The following is a 17,141-nucleotide window of genomic DNA, read 5'->3' as shown; positions in this document are numbered from 1 at the left end:
AATTACACCTTGCAGAGTACCCAGATGCAGGACAAATAGAAAACGTTTGTTTTATTTGTACAAACAGTGCTACCATTTTCAAATATGGCCTGTCAAAGTGGTGAGTAAAAAAAAAAGGGGGAAAAACGCAAAATTAAATTGGTTTTATTTCTCACGCTGTACAATATTTTCAGAAAGTAGTGCCACACTGACATAATGGCCGTGAGATATAATTGCAACTCTGGTATTCTATAGATTTTTGGCCCTGGCCAGGAGTAGCGACATGTTGAACCCAAACAGACATTTTTCTTAAAATGTAACCAGACACCCATGTTCTGCCTCATCTATAATCTATGACCACACACGCCAGCATATACAGTAGAATATGGAGGCACTCGTGTAACCTGCCTCCGGTCCTTCGTTCTAACTGCTTTTTTGGGCAGTTACTCTCAGGCTTCAGAAGGCTATCGTAGCCTTCTCAAAGTTTACAAAGACATCAACAAAAATAAGAATGGACAGACATGTCTTAATAATTTCATACATATGCGGTGCAAAATAATGCAGAATAATCCATGGTGTGGAAAGATCACACAAAAAAAAAAAAGTCAAAAGAAAAATAGGTTAATAAATGCCAGAATCTATTGGTCAAGGGTCTACCCACTAGTAGTGAATCTAAACATTATTCATGTAAAATAAAAAAAAAGCCCAGATGAAACCAAAGGATGGCCATACGAGAAAATGGGATTTCTCGCCGCCTTGGAGAAGCCATGTCCTTTACCCCTTGCATTAGCGCTAGCTACGGTTAGCTCTAGGGGGAAGGGAGGCCCCAGCTAGAACCAGGCGTCAGCCTGCCTGCTCCCCCCACACACCCTTCCACCTTGGAGGGGGGGGGGGGGGGGGGGGGGGGTTAGCTCTGTGGCTACGTTAGCCGTTAGCACATGTGACACCGAGCTGTACTCAGTCACCCCCTTAACCAAATAAATAGAGAGAGACAGAGAGAGAGAGCGGTTGAGTTAAAGAGGTCCAGTGAAAGACAGAGAAACTGGGGTGTGTTTTGGTTTCCACGGTGAGCACCATTTCCTTCCCTCCTTCACGGTTACGACGACGACGGCGTTTCGGCGTGCGCCGGCGTTTCCGTGCCGTCCGTCGGTAGCGTTTCCCTGGCGACCGCCGAAGAGTCGTCGTCGGCCGGCGAAGAGACGGTGACGGTGGCGGCGGCGGCGGCGGAGGGCATGGGGCTCACGGTGAGGGGCGGCAGGGTGAACATGGGGGGTCCGGTGACCCCCTGGGGGGGCAGCAGCGGGCCGAGCTGCGTCGGCAGCATGGGGAGGGGAGGCAGGGGAGGCAGCGGGGCCAGGCCCGGGAAACTCAGGGGGGGGAGGGACCCCAGGGGAGGGAACGCTGGGACGAGATAACAAAAGAGACAGAACTTTATTTTAAAACCAACTGGGCATGGTAGGCTCACGAATAGGCTATAGGATAATGAACCCATAAACTGGAGTCTCAAATGAGGGCGATTAATCTAAATGGCTGGCCCATTAACTTTACGACTGTGTTCTTATTGTCTTCCACATATTTCATATCTATGTCTTTAGAGTACATTAATGAGCCCTCGTCAAACAGATCTCCCCCTGAACAGAATGACCATGTGACCCGGGACTGGACTGACCTGCGGCTCCAGAGGGGGCCGGCAGGGCCCCTAGGCCGGCCAGGGACATGGCACTGAGGTCCGGGAACGCCAGGTTGAGGTTGGCCAGGTTAGCTGGTAGCGGCATCAAACCTGCGACATAAAACCGCCATGAGAAACCCCGGCTGGTGTGAGACCTGTGGCATTTGAGTGAGTGAGTGAGTGAGTGAGTGAGTGAGTGAGTGAGTGAGTGAGTGAGTGAGTGAGTGAGTGAGTGAGTGAGTGAGTGAGTGAGTGAGTGAGTGAGTGAGTGAGTGAGTGAGTGAGTGAGTGAGTGAGTGAGTGAGTGAGTGAGTGAGTGAGTGAGTGAGTGAGTGAGTGAGTGAGTGAGTGAGTGAGTGAGTGAGTGAGTGAGTGAGTGAGTGATAGATAGATAGATAGATAGATAGATAGATAGATAGATAGATAGATAGATAGATAGATAGATAGATAGATAGATAGATAGATAGATAGATAGATAGATAGATGTGTGTGTGTTACCTGGCAGCGTGGTGGCGGTGGGGTTGAACGCCGGCAGGGGGGCGAGGGCGGGGCTGGCGGAGGAGGAGGTGGGGAGGAGGGGGACCGTGGGGAGTCCTGCCAGAGGAGCCACACATTAGTATTATTATGAACAACAGAACCACCCTGACGTCTAGGACAGACAGAGAGAATGAGAGAGAGACATTATACCGGTCTGGAGCTCTGAGGGGATGGTGGGCGGGGCCGAGCTGATGGACAGGCCCGCCAGCGAATCCTGTAGCCCGGCCGGGAGGGCAGCCGAGACGGGAGGGGGCGTGACCGCAGAAAGTTGCACCTGAAGCAAAGCCAGGAAACGGAGAGGGGAGATAATGAGATCATTAAGATGAGGATGCTGAGCAGGTAGGGTCAACTCCGGTCAAACATGTAATTGACTCGAAAGCACAAACAGTAAATAGACAATCTGGAGGGAGATCATTATACCCACAATTAAACACATCCACTGTGTGCGTGTGTGCGTGTGTGTGTGTGTGTGTGTGTGTGTGTGTGTGTGTGTAATGAAGTTACTGCCGGAGCTAAGATTTGGTACTTTCAGTCTTTCCCTCCCTTCTTCTTAAAATAGTTTTGTTTTCCCCAAAGTCCCAACAATCGGACCAATGGGAGAGCGGCGCCATGCGAGTACCTCCGTGAACCCGTCCTTCAGCGGACTGGAGGGCTCGCTGGGAGTGTTGCCATGGAAACTGATCTTCTTGCCCTCCTCGAAGGGCCGGGTGGGGATCCTGTGGAGATATCCGTAGCCAATCCCACAGCCAAGGCTGGAAGCAAAAACAAGACAGGAATGTCGGCGTTCCGAGTGGAAATCAAGCCAAAACTGAGCTCTACTACATCAAAGGACTTTCTAGAATGTTCTGTTCCCTCTCCGGGTCTAGAAATAATGTGTTGACAAATAAAGAACGCTGTGTGCACGCACATTAACAGTCACTTGCTCGTCGGACACTCCAATAAAACTAATTTTCTTTCACTTTAAATGCAATCAATATACATAAGGGCTGAGTCCTTGATGTAGGCCGTTGTGGTCCTGTGTGTGTGTGTGTGTGTGTGTGTGTGTGTGTGTGTGTGTGTGTGTGTGTGTGTGTGTGTGTGTGTGTGTGTGTGTGTGTGTGCGCAAAAGTGTTACCTGCCCTCTCCTCCCCAGGCGCCGTTGGGGGTGATGACCACCTCCCTGCAGTTGTCCGTGTCGGTGTTGTAGACGTACAGCTTCAGGCCCTTCCCCTCGTGGGTCTCGATCAGAGAGAACAGGTCCTCGGACTGACATGGGGACAGGAGGAGACACACAGAGAATTGACACAGAGTTCCAGTAGAGAGTGTATGGAGCTCTACTGGAGCTTCACTAAAGTTCTAATGGACGTGTACATTAGGCCTCATTAGCTCACGTCCACTTTCATCGTGTCTTTGTCCACCTCTTTTTTTTGTCATGTCACTGAATCCGAGTGAACAGTGTGCAAAACATTCCAACTGCCCTATCTGTATTGATCCATACTGCTGTTCACTGGCACTCTGACCGTCGTAAATCAATATCCCGAAGGACCAATCCCTTCAACGTTTAGTCCCGCCTCTCATGCTGGTTTCCTGTTTTATTGAGAAAGGCGTTGAAGCCATCACACACCATTTCTTTCATTGTCTTTTTAATACAGAATCATGACAGCAAACTGTATGGCCAAAGGGCGCCACCACTGTAGAATGGACGACACATGAGGGAGTCAGTGAGAGAGGCTGAGAGAGAGAAGAAAGTCATCAAGGATCCTGACCTCTGACCCCATCACCTACCTCATTCATGACCGTGTCGGCTCCTATGATGTAGTCTGTGTGCGGCCGCAAGCCAGCCAGTGCTGCGGGAGAGTTGGGCTCAACATCCTGTGGACCAAATGGTCAAAAGGTTCAACCAATTTAAATTCCTAATAATTAAAAAATAATAAGTTGTACTTATTAATGTATTATAGATTTCAGTTGTATATCTGTTACTGACCAGCACGTGCCAGACATTTTCATTTGCTCCCTCGAAGCTGCAGAATCTTATCGAGACCCCCAGCAAGCCCTGGCCCCCCCACATGTTGCTAGGGGTGACGGTGGCTTCCCTCAGCTCCAGTGTCTTGGAGGAGTAGACCAGCATTCGCACAGGCTTCTCCACGCTGGCCTTCAACAGGTCCTTCAGCGTGTCGTTGTCCTTGTTCTGATGTGGAGGTACATGTCGATGTTTAGAAAAGCATTGTCTTTTTTGTTTTGCGTCAACAACTCTCTCCACGGCGCCCCGACTTACCAGTCTCGTGTTGTTTATTGACACGATGAAGTCGAAGAACGGCTCCAGCCCCGCCCGGTGTCCCGGCGAGTTCTCCTGAACCTGCAACAGGGAAGACGGACGTTTAGGCTTCAGGTGACCGACTTGTTACATCGCTGTGATTTCATGTATAGCGACCATCATTATCCTCACAGGGAGCATAAGCCTAACGTTAAATGTCATCAAACGGGATATGTGTCATTTCAATACTGTTGTAGCCCTCGAAGAATTATGTTTTCGAATTTCTGAGCTGGGGCAGAATTGGCCAGGAACCCCGATGGCGGACGAGTTGTTTATACTGGACTTCCTGCTGAATGGACCTAACCTGTTGGCTCACCTGGACTGTCATTCAGGTTTAGCCGACTAGCATTGTGAAGGCAGTCTGGTACTCATTTACACACTTTTCTGGTACGGATTTCAAAAGTAACATTAGCATTAGTGGGAAAAACATTAACGTGCATAACTCGAAAATAATCAGCAAGGCGATAATTAAATCCCAAGAATGAATGCACATTTGTATGCATCCACATGGAGGCCCCCGATGACATCCCCGGCCTCAAGTCCTCATCCGTAGCAGGGGAAACGTCCACTGCTCCAGCGATGCTAAGCTAGAGGCTAACTTCAGGGGTAAATAGATCCAGAAACTCACTCGAAGAACATGGTAGCCCTCAGAACCACCACCCGGTATCTCCACACTCTGCGATCCTCCCATGCTTCTGTGGTTAAAGGTTTGATTAGGGTTCAATGTGTTTATTTTTCTCCAGGAAAGGTGAGATGGTTTGCACAGACAAACCGGTACACGTCGCCAACTAACTAGCCGGCGATGCGCATGCGCCATTACGTGGCAGGAAATATGTATTTTTCTTTTTTTTTCCAATGATCATACATCCCTCTTTTGATGATTATTAATTAATTATGATTACTTGGAGTCCATTAACCCTTCTTTTGTTTTTTTTGTTCTACACATACTTGCATTATTCATTGAATTGGTTAGCTACAGTTAATCCCGGTAAATTATTTGAATTAAATATGAAAACTACGCATAACGGTACCACAAACATTAAGATCACAAAAACAACAAAAAGCACAACATAGAAACAGTCCTACATAGAAACAACAAACAATAGAAACAATTTAAGAACGTCAGTGAAAACGACCGCAGGTCGATAGCAAACGCCATTTGGCATTTGGCAGCAGGTGTTACGGTCCAAAAGAGGCGAGGATTATGAGGCAAGAAATATTGTTTCTGGTTTAACAAAATGCACGGCTCGGCTGGGAGGAACACTATATCTTACAATAAAATTTAATTGAGTGAATCACAAGTCTTTTTCACAATGCTGTCCAAAATGAATCGGGGTCCACACTCTTGAGCCTCAGTGTACCCTCTTGTCAAATAGCAGCATCACAGCATCATGTCTATGTGTGTGTGTGTGTGTGTGTGTGTGTGTGTGTGTGTGTGTGTGTGTGTGTGTGTGTGTGTGTGTGTGAGTGTGTGTGTGTGTGTGTGTGTGTGTGTCACACACGCGCACACACACACGTCTTATTTATTTGTATGTTTAGGTCAGTAAAGAAAAAAAAAAGTAGTTGGTAGTTTTCATATTTAATTCAAATTATTTACCGGGATTAACTGTAGCTATTCATATGTTACTATGTATTTACCTTACTGTAGCTATTTATATGTTACTATGTATTTACAGGTAATGGGCAGCAGGGGGTGGTAAAAGTCCGTTATATCCACAACCTCTCCATCGCCGTTCATCCAAACCAAAGTGCATCGGTGAGCTGTCTAAGTAAGGCGTATGGATTAGGACTACCATATTTCCATCTATTGATACTCATCTATTGATCTAAATGTACGTCACTAAATAAGACAAACTACAATAGGCCTACTGTCATAATCATAAAAAAGGCGGATAAATGTACATGAGATGTAGACTACAATATAGGTCAAATCAACCACAGGTCTGTAGATGAATCATAGACACACAGAACACCGTAGGAAAGAGGACGTTTAAAATGTCATTTGGGCAGAGAGAAGAGCCGTGTGGTGCCAGAGGGCCGGGCAGAAGCAGAAGATGACGGAGGACGAGAGAGCGTGACGGAGAGAAAGGGAGGGGGGAGGTAAAGGGAGGAAGACGGGTGGCGAGAGGTACAGGCTGGGAGCAGAGGAGGCGATGAGGAGTAGGAAAAGAGGAGAAGGGGAGAGAGAAAATTAGGGTTTAGGGAGGGAGGGAGACTTATGTTGGAGAACAGCCAGCACTAAATTCAGCCCACGGCGAAGGAAAATCTTCTCGGGATGATTAGACAGAGGAGATGTTGTGTGTCGAGAAAAATGTGTGTGTGTTGGAGAAAAGAATGGTGTGTGTGTGTGTGTGTGTGTTTGTGTGCACGCTAGTTTGTGCAAGTGTTTGTGTGTATGTTGGTTTGTGCACGTGTGTGTGTGTGTGGGGGGGGGTTCAGTTAGCTAACAGATGGCTATTTGTTAGCAGTGGTGAGGGACTCCTCCCAGCCAAACGACTTCACCTGTATCTCCTTCTCTCATGGGCCTTGTTCAACTAGCGGCCATCTTGGTTCCAAACTTTGGCTACTTCTGAACGCTATCTGGGTGGGGGGAACTGAATGCGCAATTCCACATTCAGTTCCACCCACCCAGCTGGCGTTTGGAATCAAGATGGCCGCTTGGTGAGTAAGGCCTTCTCTCTGTGTGGCTAATGGCGAGTGGCGAGTGGCTAGTAAATAAAAAGGGGCAAGGCAAAGAAAAGGATCACATCAGTGACTTCAATAAACTTTATTATAGACTTTTATATTCGTGGTGGTATAATTCTATTAAAGTGCCGGCGGATACTCCTGGGAAAGCGTTCCTTTAATTTAACAATTGGGCTTCATCGTAAAAATGACTTGTCACACTTCGGAATCATTGGTCACGTTGTTACACACACACGCACACACACGTTATCATGGTACACATGATTTATACAGTTGTGCAGTTGTTTCACTTATATGGTCCCTAAATATCATGAATACTCAGTTAACGTAACTTATTACAGATATATTACAGCAAGAGATACACATCCATTTGAAATGGAAGGAAGAAAGACATTGTGCAAAGACACAAACCGGAACTCGTTTTCTGGAATAGGATATATTCCTCAGAGTTACGGAAAAAAACACTTAAAATACAGGTATTTTCTCTTACAATAAATATACTATATTACATTAAAACTATTAGGATACAGACTTATACAACAATATTCCTTTATCCCCCCCCCCCACCCATAAGTAAGCCTACAACATACATTCCCAAAGAAACAACCGCAGAACCTTCTCTCTCAAATAAACGTTGGGTTTTGGAGAAGGATCGACGTCGTAGTCTCACGTTAATCTCACGTTAATCTCACGTTAATCTCACGTTAATCTCGCCAGGATCTCGCCTCCGAACATTCAGTCAAAACTTCCCACAATGCAACATTCCACACGGACTGCAACAAGGTCAGAGAGGGGAAACAGGTTACATCTTACACACACACACACACACACACACACACACACACACACACTTACACACACGATAATCTACACAAAGTTGTACTCTTATATATATGTACGTATAATGGATTGCTTCGGTCCACATTCTCTTTCTTTGGCTGGCAAAGGTCTCATTCCACTCGTCTCCCATAGTTACATCTAAAATGAATCTACTGTGTGACAAACATAGATAACATCTAGATAACATTTACAATTAAAACTGCGCGCAGTGATGAACGGGACCTCGCGCCGGCTTGCAGCCGCCACTACGAGGTCCCGTTCATCACTGCGCGCAGTTTTAAAAAAAAATCGCGCCGGCTTGCGGCCGCGTCACGTGCCGTCGTAACATGTGTGCTGGCAAGATGTGCACATGTTAGGACCGCACGTGACGCAGCCGCAAGCCGGCACGAGGTCCCGTTCATCACTGCGCGCAGTTTTAAAAAAGCGCAGTTTTAAAAAAAATTCCCAAATTTATGTAATCTGTAGAAGCAGAGGTGCCCTGTGGTGTCCTACTGATTGTTTTGACATTAACATGTAAGACCACATTTAACTGAATTACATGTTGTAACAACTTTAACTAACATTATTAACCCTACATCAATGATCCGATAAATTCCCTAGGAGGAGTTAGTTCAAATACAAGGCGACGGAATTCAAAAATGGCCAACTTTGACGGCACGCCACGGCCACGCCCTTCAACGTACAGTCACAAATAGCACGGCGTTGGTTCAGCACCATTTTTTGACTGTACTAACCAATTTGGAAGCAGATGCGATAAATTCCCTAGGAGGAGTTTGTTCAAATACAATGCGAAAAAGTGAAATTCCATTCAAAATGGCCAACTTTGACATCACGCCACGGACACGCCCTTCAACGTACAGTCCCAAATAGCACGGCGTTTATTCAGCACCATTTCATGACTGTACTGACCAATTTGGAAGCAGAATCGATAAATTCCCTAGGAGGAGTTAGTTCAAATACAAGGCGACGGAATTCCAAAATGGACAACTTTGACGGCACGCCACGGACACGCCCTTCAACGTACAGTCACAAATAGCACGGCGTTGGTTCGGCACCATTTATTGACTGTACTGACCAATTTTGAAGCAGATCCGATAAATTCCCTAGGAGGAGTTCATTCAAATACAAGGCCAAAAAGTGAAAAAAATTAAAAATGGCCGCCGAGAGTGAAAATGAAAAAATTAAAATTTCCGACTTCCGGTGGGTTTTGGGGCATGGGTCCAAGAGGCTTTTCTGTAGGTATTGTGACCTTGTACGTGCCTACCGAGTTTCATACATATTGGTGAAACGTGATGTAGGGGCTGCATTTTAAAGTTCCTGTAGGGGGCGCTACAAAAAATAGAAACACGAATTTTGGTATGTGAGCTAAAGGCACCAGTTTACACGTGTCCTGTGAATTTCATATTCATAACTATTACGGTCTCCGCACAGTGATTTACCCTGACACCAGAGCCTGTGGCGGCCATGTTTTTTTTTCAATCGACTTAATTTTAATTGAGCAGTTAGAATTTTGGCACCTAACGGCCACTGAGTGGGTCCCGCTCAAATCAAACATTGCGTCTATGAACTGTGGCGATTTTAGTGTCAGGCCACGCCCACTTCGATGCCACGCCCCATTTGAAAATATGTTGACTTTATCTTGTTCGGAATTTGATTCTGAACAACTTTTGTATTGGTGCCAACATCATAGGCGTCCAACTTGACGTTGATATGAGCAATTAACTATTTTCGAGGTTTCAACCACACCACTTTTAGAACTCATTGGTGCTCTAAACTCTATTGTACAGACTAATCCTTAAGTCAGATTGAAGATAATGGGCCTTATATGATAAGTGCCAAAGGATTTTGGTCAAAGTCGAAAAACCTGGGATCCTTGGGGAATTTACTGTTTTTAACTAAATTCAAAATGGCGGAAAATATGGCTACCGGAAGTGTTCAGTTCAAGAGACTTTTTTGTTCATCATGAGGATATGCATGTTTGTGCAAAGTTTCATGAATGTAGGTCAAACCGGTGGCGAGATATGCTTGTGCAAATTTTGCACTTTTGAACAGTTGCTATAGCGCCACCTAGGGGCGAATGTGAATTTGAGGGCTAGATTATAAAATTTTTCACCAGTCCCCACAAATGTGCCAAAAAAAAATGAGTTTTCGAATATGTGCAGGGGGGGAAAAATGCAGTCGAAGTTCTGAAAAATAATAATAAGAAGAAGAAGAATTAAAACTGCGCGCAGTGATGAACGGGACCTCGCGCCGGCTTGCGGCCGCGTCACGTGCCGTCCTAACATGTGTGCTGGCAAGATGTGCACATGTTAGGACCGCACGTGACGCAGCCGCAAGCCGGTAAGAGGTCCCGTTCATCACTGCGCGCAGTTTTAAAAAAAATTCGCGCCGGCTTGCGGCCGCGTCATGTGCCGTCGTAACATGTGTGCTGACCAATGTAGAAGCAGATCCGACACAAGATGTCGGAGCACTGTGCAGCTGTGTATTGTGTGGATGCACTGTGTGGCAGTGGCGTCACTAGGCTGTTTTCTAAAATAAAAACAAATCAACTTTCCGACGGTCCTTGAACGCCCCCCGTTTACCGCAGGACAACAACAAGCAACACGTGAGTCAGTACACTTCAGCAGTCGGACTCAGTGTGACAACCAGACTTGTTGTCATTGCTTGTGTGTGTGTTTCACAAGTTATATATATATATATATATATATATATATATATATATATACAATATACAATATATATATATATATATATATATATATATATATATATATATATATTGTGGCAACCCCGCGCTGTCTGGCGTGGACGAACAAGGCCAGCACTCTGAGCGGCTCCGTCCCCGCGGACTCCCTGTCCGCGGGCTACGTGTCATTCACCGCGGCGGCACTGGAGGGGTCATCCAGCAAACCAGGGCAAACGGGGACATTCGGATCACCTGGGGGAGCAAGACGGCAGAGGGGTTTTAAGGGCCGTGTACTTTGGAGACGAGGAGGAAGTCGAGTGGAAGACAGTCGGGGTAAGGGACCGATATCCACATAGCGCACTAACGCTGGAACGTTTCCCTCACAGCGCTGAGCGTGGGGGAAGCCGGGAGCGAGAGCCACGCCACCCTCCCGCACGGACCCGATTCGGAGACGCTTTCCCTTTTTGTTTGGCCCGCTGGGGAGGAGCCTGTGTTGCTTTATGATTCTTCTTTTTTTTGTGAGTTGCATGAAATAAAAACCGTTGCACTGCAACCATGTTTGTGCGTGTGATTGGAGAACCCGCCGCCGACGATCGGGGTTGCCAGAATATATATTTTATGTAGGCTGTGTATATTTGAAAAATTGAGTTTTCGCATATGTGCAGTGGGGGAAAAATGCAGTCAAAGTGCCGAGAAATAATAATAAATATATAGCCTAATATAATTGTGTTAACATAAAAATATCTGAATTAATTGTCCCTGTTTCTTTGTCATATTTATAGTGCGTGATTTACCAAATACCTATCTATATAGAGTAGAGGCTGCATTGGCTCATAGATGTATATTGACTAGATATAGATATATACACTGACTAGATGTTGCATTCGGCTTCTAAGCATCTGTCAACAATGCTGCCATCTTGGGGCATGGTAACCACCTACCTGAATGAATATTGATGGGACAGAAGACCCACATTCTTTCTGGTGGGTGGTTAGCTTGCTCCAAGATGTCAGTGGCACTGTCTGTGCCACATTAACACATTTTCCCTGTGGATCAATCTTATAACTAAAGCACTAACAAATGTTTCTGGAGATTAAAATTAAGTTCTAAATAATAAAACGGTATTTTCTACTGATATTGTTAGAAACGAAAAGCGCAACAATTCAGATATATTTTCTACACATCCACTTTTACATATCCACCAAATAACCACAACACACAAATAGGCCACACAAAAAAAATATTTATTAAATTAAACAAATTAAAAAAAAGCAAAAAAAATATGAAAACAAAAATTACGGGTCCTCATCAGGGTCCCCTGGGTCCTCTGCTGGTGTGTGGGCCTGTGTGTTGGCCAGGTCCTGCGCTTGATCTGCACACATACAAAATATATATTCTCAATTGTGACAGTAAAGGATTTATTCCATCTAATGTGTTGTTCCAAATAATTCACCAACACACAATAAAACATAACATACGTACCAGCTCTGCAGAGCATGAGCTCCAGCTCTAACGCGTTTATTTTAGATTGTAGTAGGGTTTTCATTACGGCCATCTTTTGTTCTCCGCAGGTACTCTTTCTTGTGGACCGGATGAGGGCGTCTAGGGCCAGGCCATGGGAGGCCAACATCATATGATACAGTTCCTCTCTGGATATACTACTATCCAGGGCGGCGTACTATGAACAAACAAAAGCAAATATTATTTATACATAGGGCTACGAGTTAATAGAACTGTTTATCAATCACACTGAATAAAGTCTTTAACAATCCACCTCTTTCCTTTTAACCTACAATCATATTTTTACACCAATGTTCACCCAAATACAAATGAATAAATAAAACATCACTAATGTAGCACCAAACATAGGCTATATGGAAAATGTAGCTACATCATTGTACACATTGTTGTTGAGAACAACTGCAAACGAATATAGTTCTTTAAACACTGTCTTAATAATAAAACCACTATAAGAACAGAAACACATTTAATACTTACAGAAGTCAACTGCAGGTCCCGCCTCACGACCTCCACACAGTTGGACGACATCGTCGGGAACTTGGTTGGGGAATTGTACTTGGCCATGTTCTGTAAAACATAAAACCGTGAAGAGGTTAACCCATCAATGCATACTATCAATAACACTGAATAAAGTGGAAAAAACCTTTGCAAATGACTTTCTCACACAAACATAAAATACAATCATGGCAAGCACAAACGCGTCTTACCGTTGCTGAATACGTCTGCCAGACACATCTGTCGGTCCGGCTTTATATAGGAGAGGTGCGTGCTCAAATCCCGCGCACTCGCGGCACTTGGCGAATACACATTTCGCTTACAATCATTGGCTGCCTAGACGCAAGAAATGCGGCTGCCATCTTGTGTGAGTGTGGCCTATATGAATCCGTTCTATCCGTTGTAACGTTGTAACAACAAAAATATCTGAATTTACTGCCCCTGTTTCTTAGTCATATTTATAGTGTGTGATTAGCAAAATACCTATCATCATCTATAAAGAGTAGACGCTGCATTGGCTCAGATGTTTACTGACTAGATAGTATTCGTAAACAATGCCTCCATCTTGGCATCTGAATGAATGAATGAAGGAAGTGAAGAATGAAGGTCCTTTCCGAGTATAAATCACTGTAAAACGCCTTATTACGGCAATATTCAAGCCGGTTGGTTGCTGACATAGGTCGGACGTGTAATATATATATATATTTACTAGCATTACCATAAACACACGTTTGACCCGACCCGATTGAAGATTTCCCTAAAAAGGCGTTTTAGAGCCATTTAGACTGGGAAAGATCGACATCGACATTCATTCATTTAGGTGGGTGGTTGTAGCCCGTGCCAAGATAGCGGTGGCATCGACGTATTATTATGTTCCACTGAACAGCGCAGCTCATGCGAAATCTCTGTATATGTATGCCATTATGGCATTGCTTGGACGTTAGAAATGCGGCCGCCATAGGCCGTAGTTAGACACAAGATGGCGGAGCACTGAGCTGTGTTCGAAATCGTTCCCTATTCCCTCACTCACTCACTCACTATTCCCTATATAGTGTTGTAACAGACTTGTTTATTATTATTATTGGCGGGTTACTACCTATATAATGTTTATGATATAGTGAACTATATAGGGTACGAACAAACGAGAATTCGGACACTACGGTGAACAATTCTGAACGTCATTTGCGTCAGTAAATGCGCCCGCATTGTATTGTGGTACACGGGAGTAACATGTAGGGACATGTATGTTCCTGAACATACATATAACATGTATGTTCACTCAAATGTTGGGTATATATTCTGCATAAATCATATAAATCATATATCTATAAATGGCACAAATAGCACTATAACCGTGATAGGGATCGAAATCGACAGGGGGTCTTTGTTCGGGTTTTGGAGCTGCCCACTTCCATCCCTGTGTTGTGATTGGCTGAATTCAAACTGTGTGGCGCGAAGGGTACAAAAATACTTTGTCGAAGAAGGGATCTGGCTCTTGTTTTCAAACTGTGGAGAGGAGTGTTTGCATTTGCAAGGCTTAGAGAGGCTTAGAGAGTGTCCATTTGAACGTTTCAACCCTTTTCAACTACGTGATCTTCATTCTACTTACGGTTCGTTAATTTCTCATACTTCATTTGTTATTAAATGTAAACTTGATTATATGTATATATCTGCTGTGTATTAAATAATAAACAGCAGCTGTTTTTGTCATATTGTTACTACAATGTTGGTTACTAGCACTGTATGTACTCAGCACACTGTCTGATTATCTGAGAAGAATGCAGTTATTTATAATTATCGGTAACTGTATTTGGTATAGTCACAGGTATGCACACTATAGAAGGACTTTGTCATAGGTACGCACTGCACACGTAGCGCCATTAAAATAATAAAGGGATTCCACCGCGGTGGGGGGAGGTGGGGGGGGGGGGGTGGAGGGGGCTTTGCGCCGGGTGTAAACTAGCAACGACACATGCGTCCGTGTAGAAAGTCAATTGCGCCGGGCGCAAGATAGGGCCCTACTGCTGGCGCACATGGCTAATTTGCATACGCGCACGTGACTTGGAATGGGGGGCGCACATGGCTAATTTGCATACGCGCACACAGGACTCGGAATGGGGGGGGGGGCGGTGGGGGAGAGTTGTGTTGCGGGCGGACGGGGGGTGTTGTTGACGGGGGAGTGGCGGAGTTACATTAAAAAATCGCGTTCAATAAAAATAAATAAGAAAAGTAGAGAATCAATTTGTGGCGCTCGTTGTTCAATCTGTGGCGCAGCGCCACACATTGGCCTATGTGTGGGAAACACTGATGTATCTATATCTATCTATATATCTATCTATCTCAGTGTTTCCCACAGACCAGGTAGCAATGTGTGGCGGATTTGTTGTACATCTATCTATCTATCTATCTATCTATCTATCTATCTATCTATCTATCTATCTGTCTCTCTCTCTCTCTCTCTCTCTCTCTCTCTCTCTCTCTCTCTCTCTCTCAGTGTGTCCCACAGACCAGGTAGCAATGTGTGGCGGATTTGTTGTCTGTCTGTCTGTCTGTCTGTCTGTCTGTCTGTCTGTCTGTCTGTCTGTCTGTCTGTCTGTCTGTCTGTCTGTCTGTCTGTCTGTCTGTCTCTCTCTCTCTCTCTCTCTCTCTCTCTCTCTCTCTCTCTCTCTCTCTCTCTCTCTCTCTCTCTCTCTCTCTCTCTCTCTCTCTCTCTCTCTCAGTGGGTCCCACAGACCAGGTAGCAATGTGTGGCGGATTTGTTGTACATCTATCTATGTATGTATGTATGTATCTATTTATGGAAACCCTTACCATAATAAATGCAGTTGAATGAAATTCTCACAGTATCATCAGAAACATTGATTAGTATACACGTAATTATTAGTTATTGCCATAGTTATTAACTACAAGTGGACATGTTTCATTTGAATACATTTTTACTTTTTTAAACTAATGTAGGCTACAACAAATGTAGTGGTTAATGTTAAACACACAACACAATGTTTCATAACAGGTTTCATTAGGTTTTTATAATCTTATGTTTATATGTTTTTAGATGCCACGCGGCAAGTCGTACCGCCTCTCTCAGGCAGCCAGGAGGAGAGAGGCAGGCCGACGGCCAGCAGAGGTGGAGCTGCTGCGTGCAAGTCCCGAGTTTGTGCCAAGTATGTAGCAGTTGGTTTATTCCATTTTTAATCAAGTTCTATGTGCACAGTGAAGTTGTTTAGTAAATTAGGTCAATATTTGTGTAATCAAGATGAGTAATATTTTTCTTTCTGTGAATAGGCCGTGGTACAGGGACACGCCGTCGTGTGAGCCAGTACCCTGTGTCTGTGTCTGGGAAGACGCATAAGCTGGTTGTTCCGGCTCCTTCTCCTGATAAGAAGGTAATTTATTGTTTAAGAATTTGTTAACAAATGTTCAGAGTAAAAACGTGATTTCTAAAGAGGTTTTTCTATCTTCCCAGTTTGTTCTTATTATAGGAGATTCCCATCTGCGTGCCTTTGCGGATGGGACGGTCGGGATTTCCAAAGGAAGGCTTTCCTTTGGAATCATGTCGACCCCGGGGGCCAGCGCGTCTCATCTGAGGACGGAGCTGATCCACGCGACGCTGCCGCGGACGCCTGACGCAGTCTGCATCGTTGCCCCTGGTAACAACCTGACGACCAGCCCTACCCACGAGGTGGCTGGACAAGAGTTTGGGAAGCTCTTGATCAGCGCTCGTCAGCGTTGGCAGAATGTAAGTTATTTCGTTGATTGTGTGTAACGTGCCATTTTTTGTTCAGTTATTAAAATGCGTAAATGAGGTGTTGCAGTACAGCGTACATGTGTTTAAATGGAATGTCATTTTGAACAAAACTAGATTTGTATTTAAAATCTGTTATTCTGTTATTGTGTAGGTGTTTGTGGTGGACTTTGTTCCACGCCTGACAGTTGTGCCAGAACTGCAGGAGCACATGAGCCGGGAGTTCCGTTCTGTGGCGAAGTCGATGGGTATGTTTCGAACAGATGTTTATGTTACATGTTGAATGAATCATATTTTCTCATGTATTACAAACAGATTTATGCTTACTTTATTTGTTGATATATGCAAGTATATTTATATATAATTTTTTTTTTCATTTCTTAGGTATCGCGTACTACGCCACGTTCGACCACTTCCCCTTCAGTGACCTGAATCTCTGGGTCAGAGATAGTGTAAGTAGCCTACTGTGTGCAAAGGAGGTTGATCATTTACACTTATTTGTAGCTGAATTGATAGTATTATTAATTGAAAGTTAATGTTATTGTTAGTGAATGTATTATTCTATCATTTTCAGGTTCACCTCAGCGATGAGGAGGGCATGGGTATCTTTGCCAAGTTGCTGTGGCATGCTGCCTACATGCAACTGGACGTCCCAGTGCCGGCGCCAGCGCCAACGGCGCCGGATGTTCCC

General features: G+C 44.8%; 1 protein-coding gene across 1 annotated transcript; it reads right to left on the bottom strand.

Annotated features, from left to right (window-relative positions):
• Positions 1-128: 128 nt before the first annotated feature.
• LOC311360556 (Golgi reassembly-stacking protein 2-like) lies at positions 129-5,256 on the bottom strand. The gene is made up of 10 exons (XM_084480652.1): positions 5,107-5,256; positions 4,440-4,520; positions 4,149-4,352; positions 3,950-4,036; positions 3,300-3,430; positions 2,805-2,937; positions 2,336-2,459; positions 2,147-2,242; positions 1,649-1,759; positions 129-1,380 (listed from the first exon to the last, which is right to left on the bottom strand). Exons 1-10 carry the CDS (start codon positions 5,167-5,169, stop codon positions 1,076-1,078), a joined length of 1,335 nt encoding a protein of 444 aa, XP_084336778.1. The 5' UTR covers positions 5,170-5,256; the 3' UTR covers positions 129-1,075.
• Between the last annotated feature and the right edge of the window lie 11,885 nt (positions 5,257-17,141).

Source organism: Micromesistius poutassou, assembly GCF_964030765.1.
Source record: "Micromesistius poutassou genome assembly, chromosome: 16".
NCBI classification, from domain to species: domain Eukaryota; kingdom Metazoa; phylum Chordata; class Actinopteri; order Gadiformes; family Gadidae; genus Micromesistius; species Micromesistius poutassou.
The sequence above is the reverse complement of the archived record's forward strand: the minus strand, read 5'-3'. Positions and strand labels throughout refer to the sequence as shown.

Bases quoted from the DNA above. Each gene is read 5' to 3' on its own strand.
- LOC311360556 (XM_084480652.1), bottom strand. From the start codon at position 5,169: ATGGGAGGATCGCAGAGTGTGGAGATACCGGGTGGTGGTTCTGAGGGC. The intron at 4,353-4,439 runs GTAAGTCGGGGC...CCTCCACATCAG, and splicing joins CAATAAACAACACGAGACTG to AACAAGGACAACGACACGCT. The intron at 2,243-2,335 runs GTATAATGTCTC...CTCCTCTGGCAG, and splicing joins CCCCTCAGAGCTCCAGACCG to GACTCCCCACGGTCCCCCTC.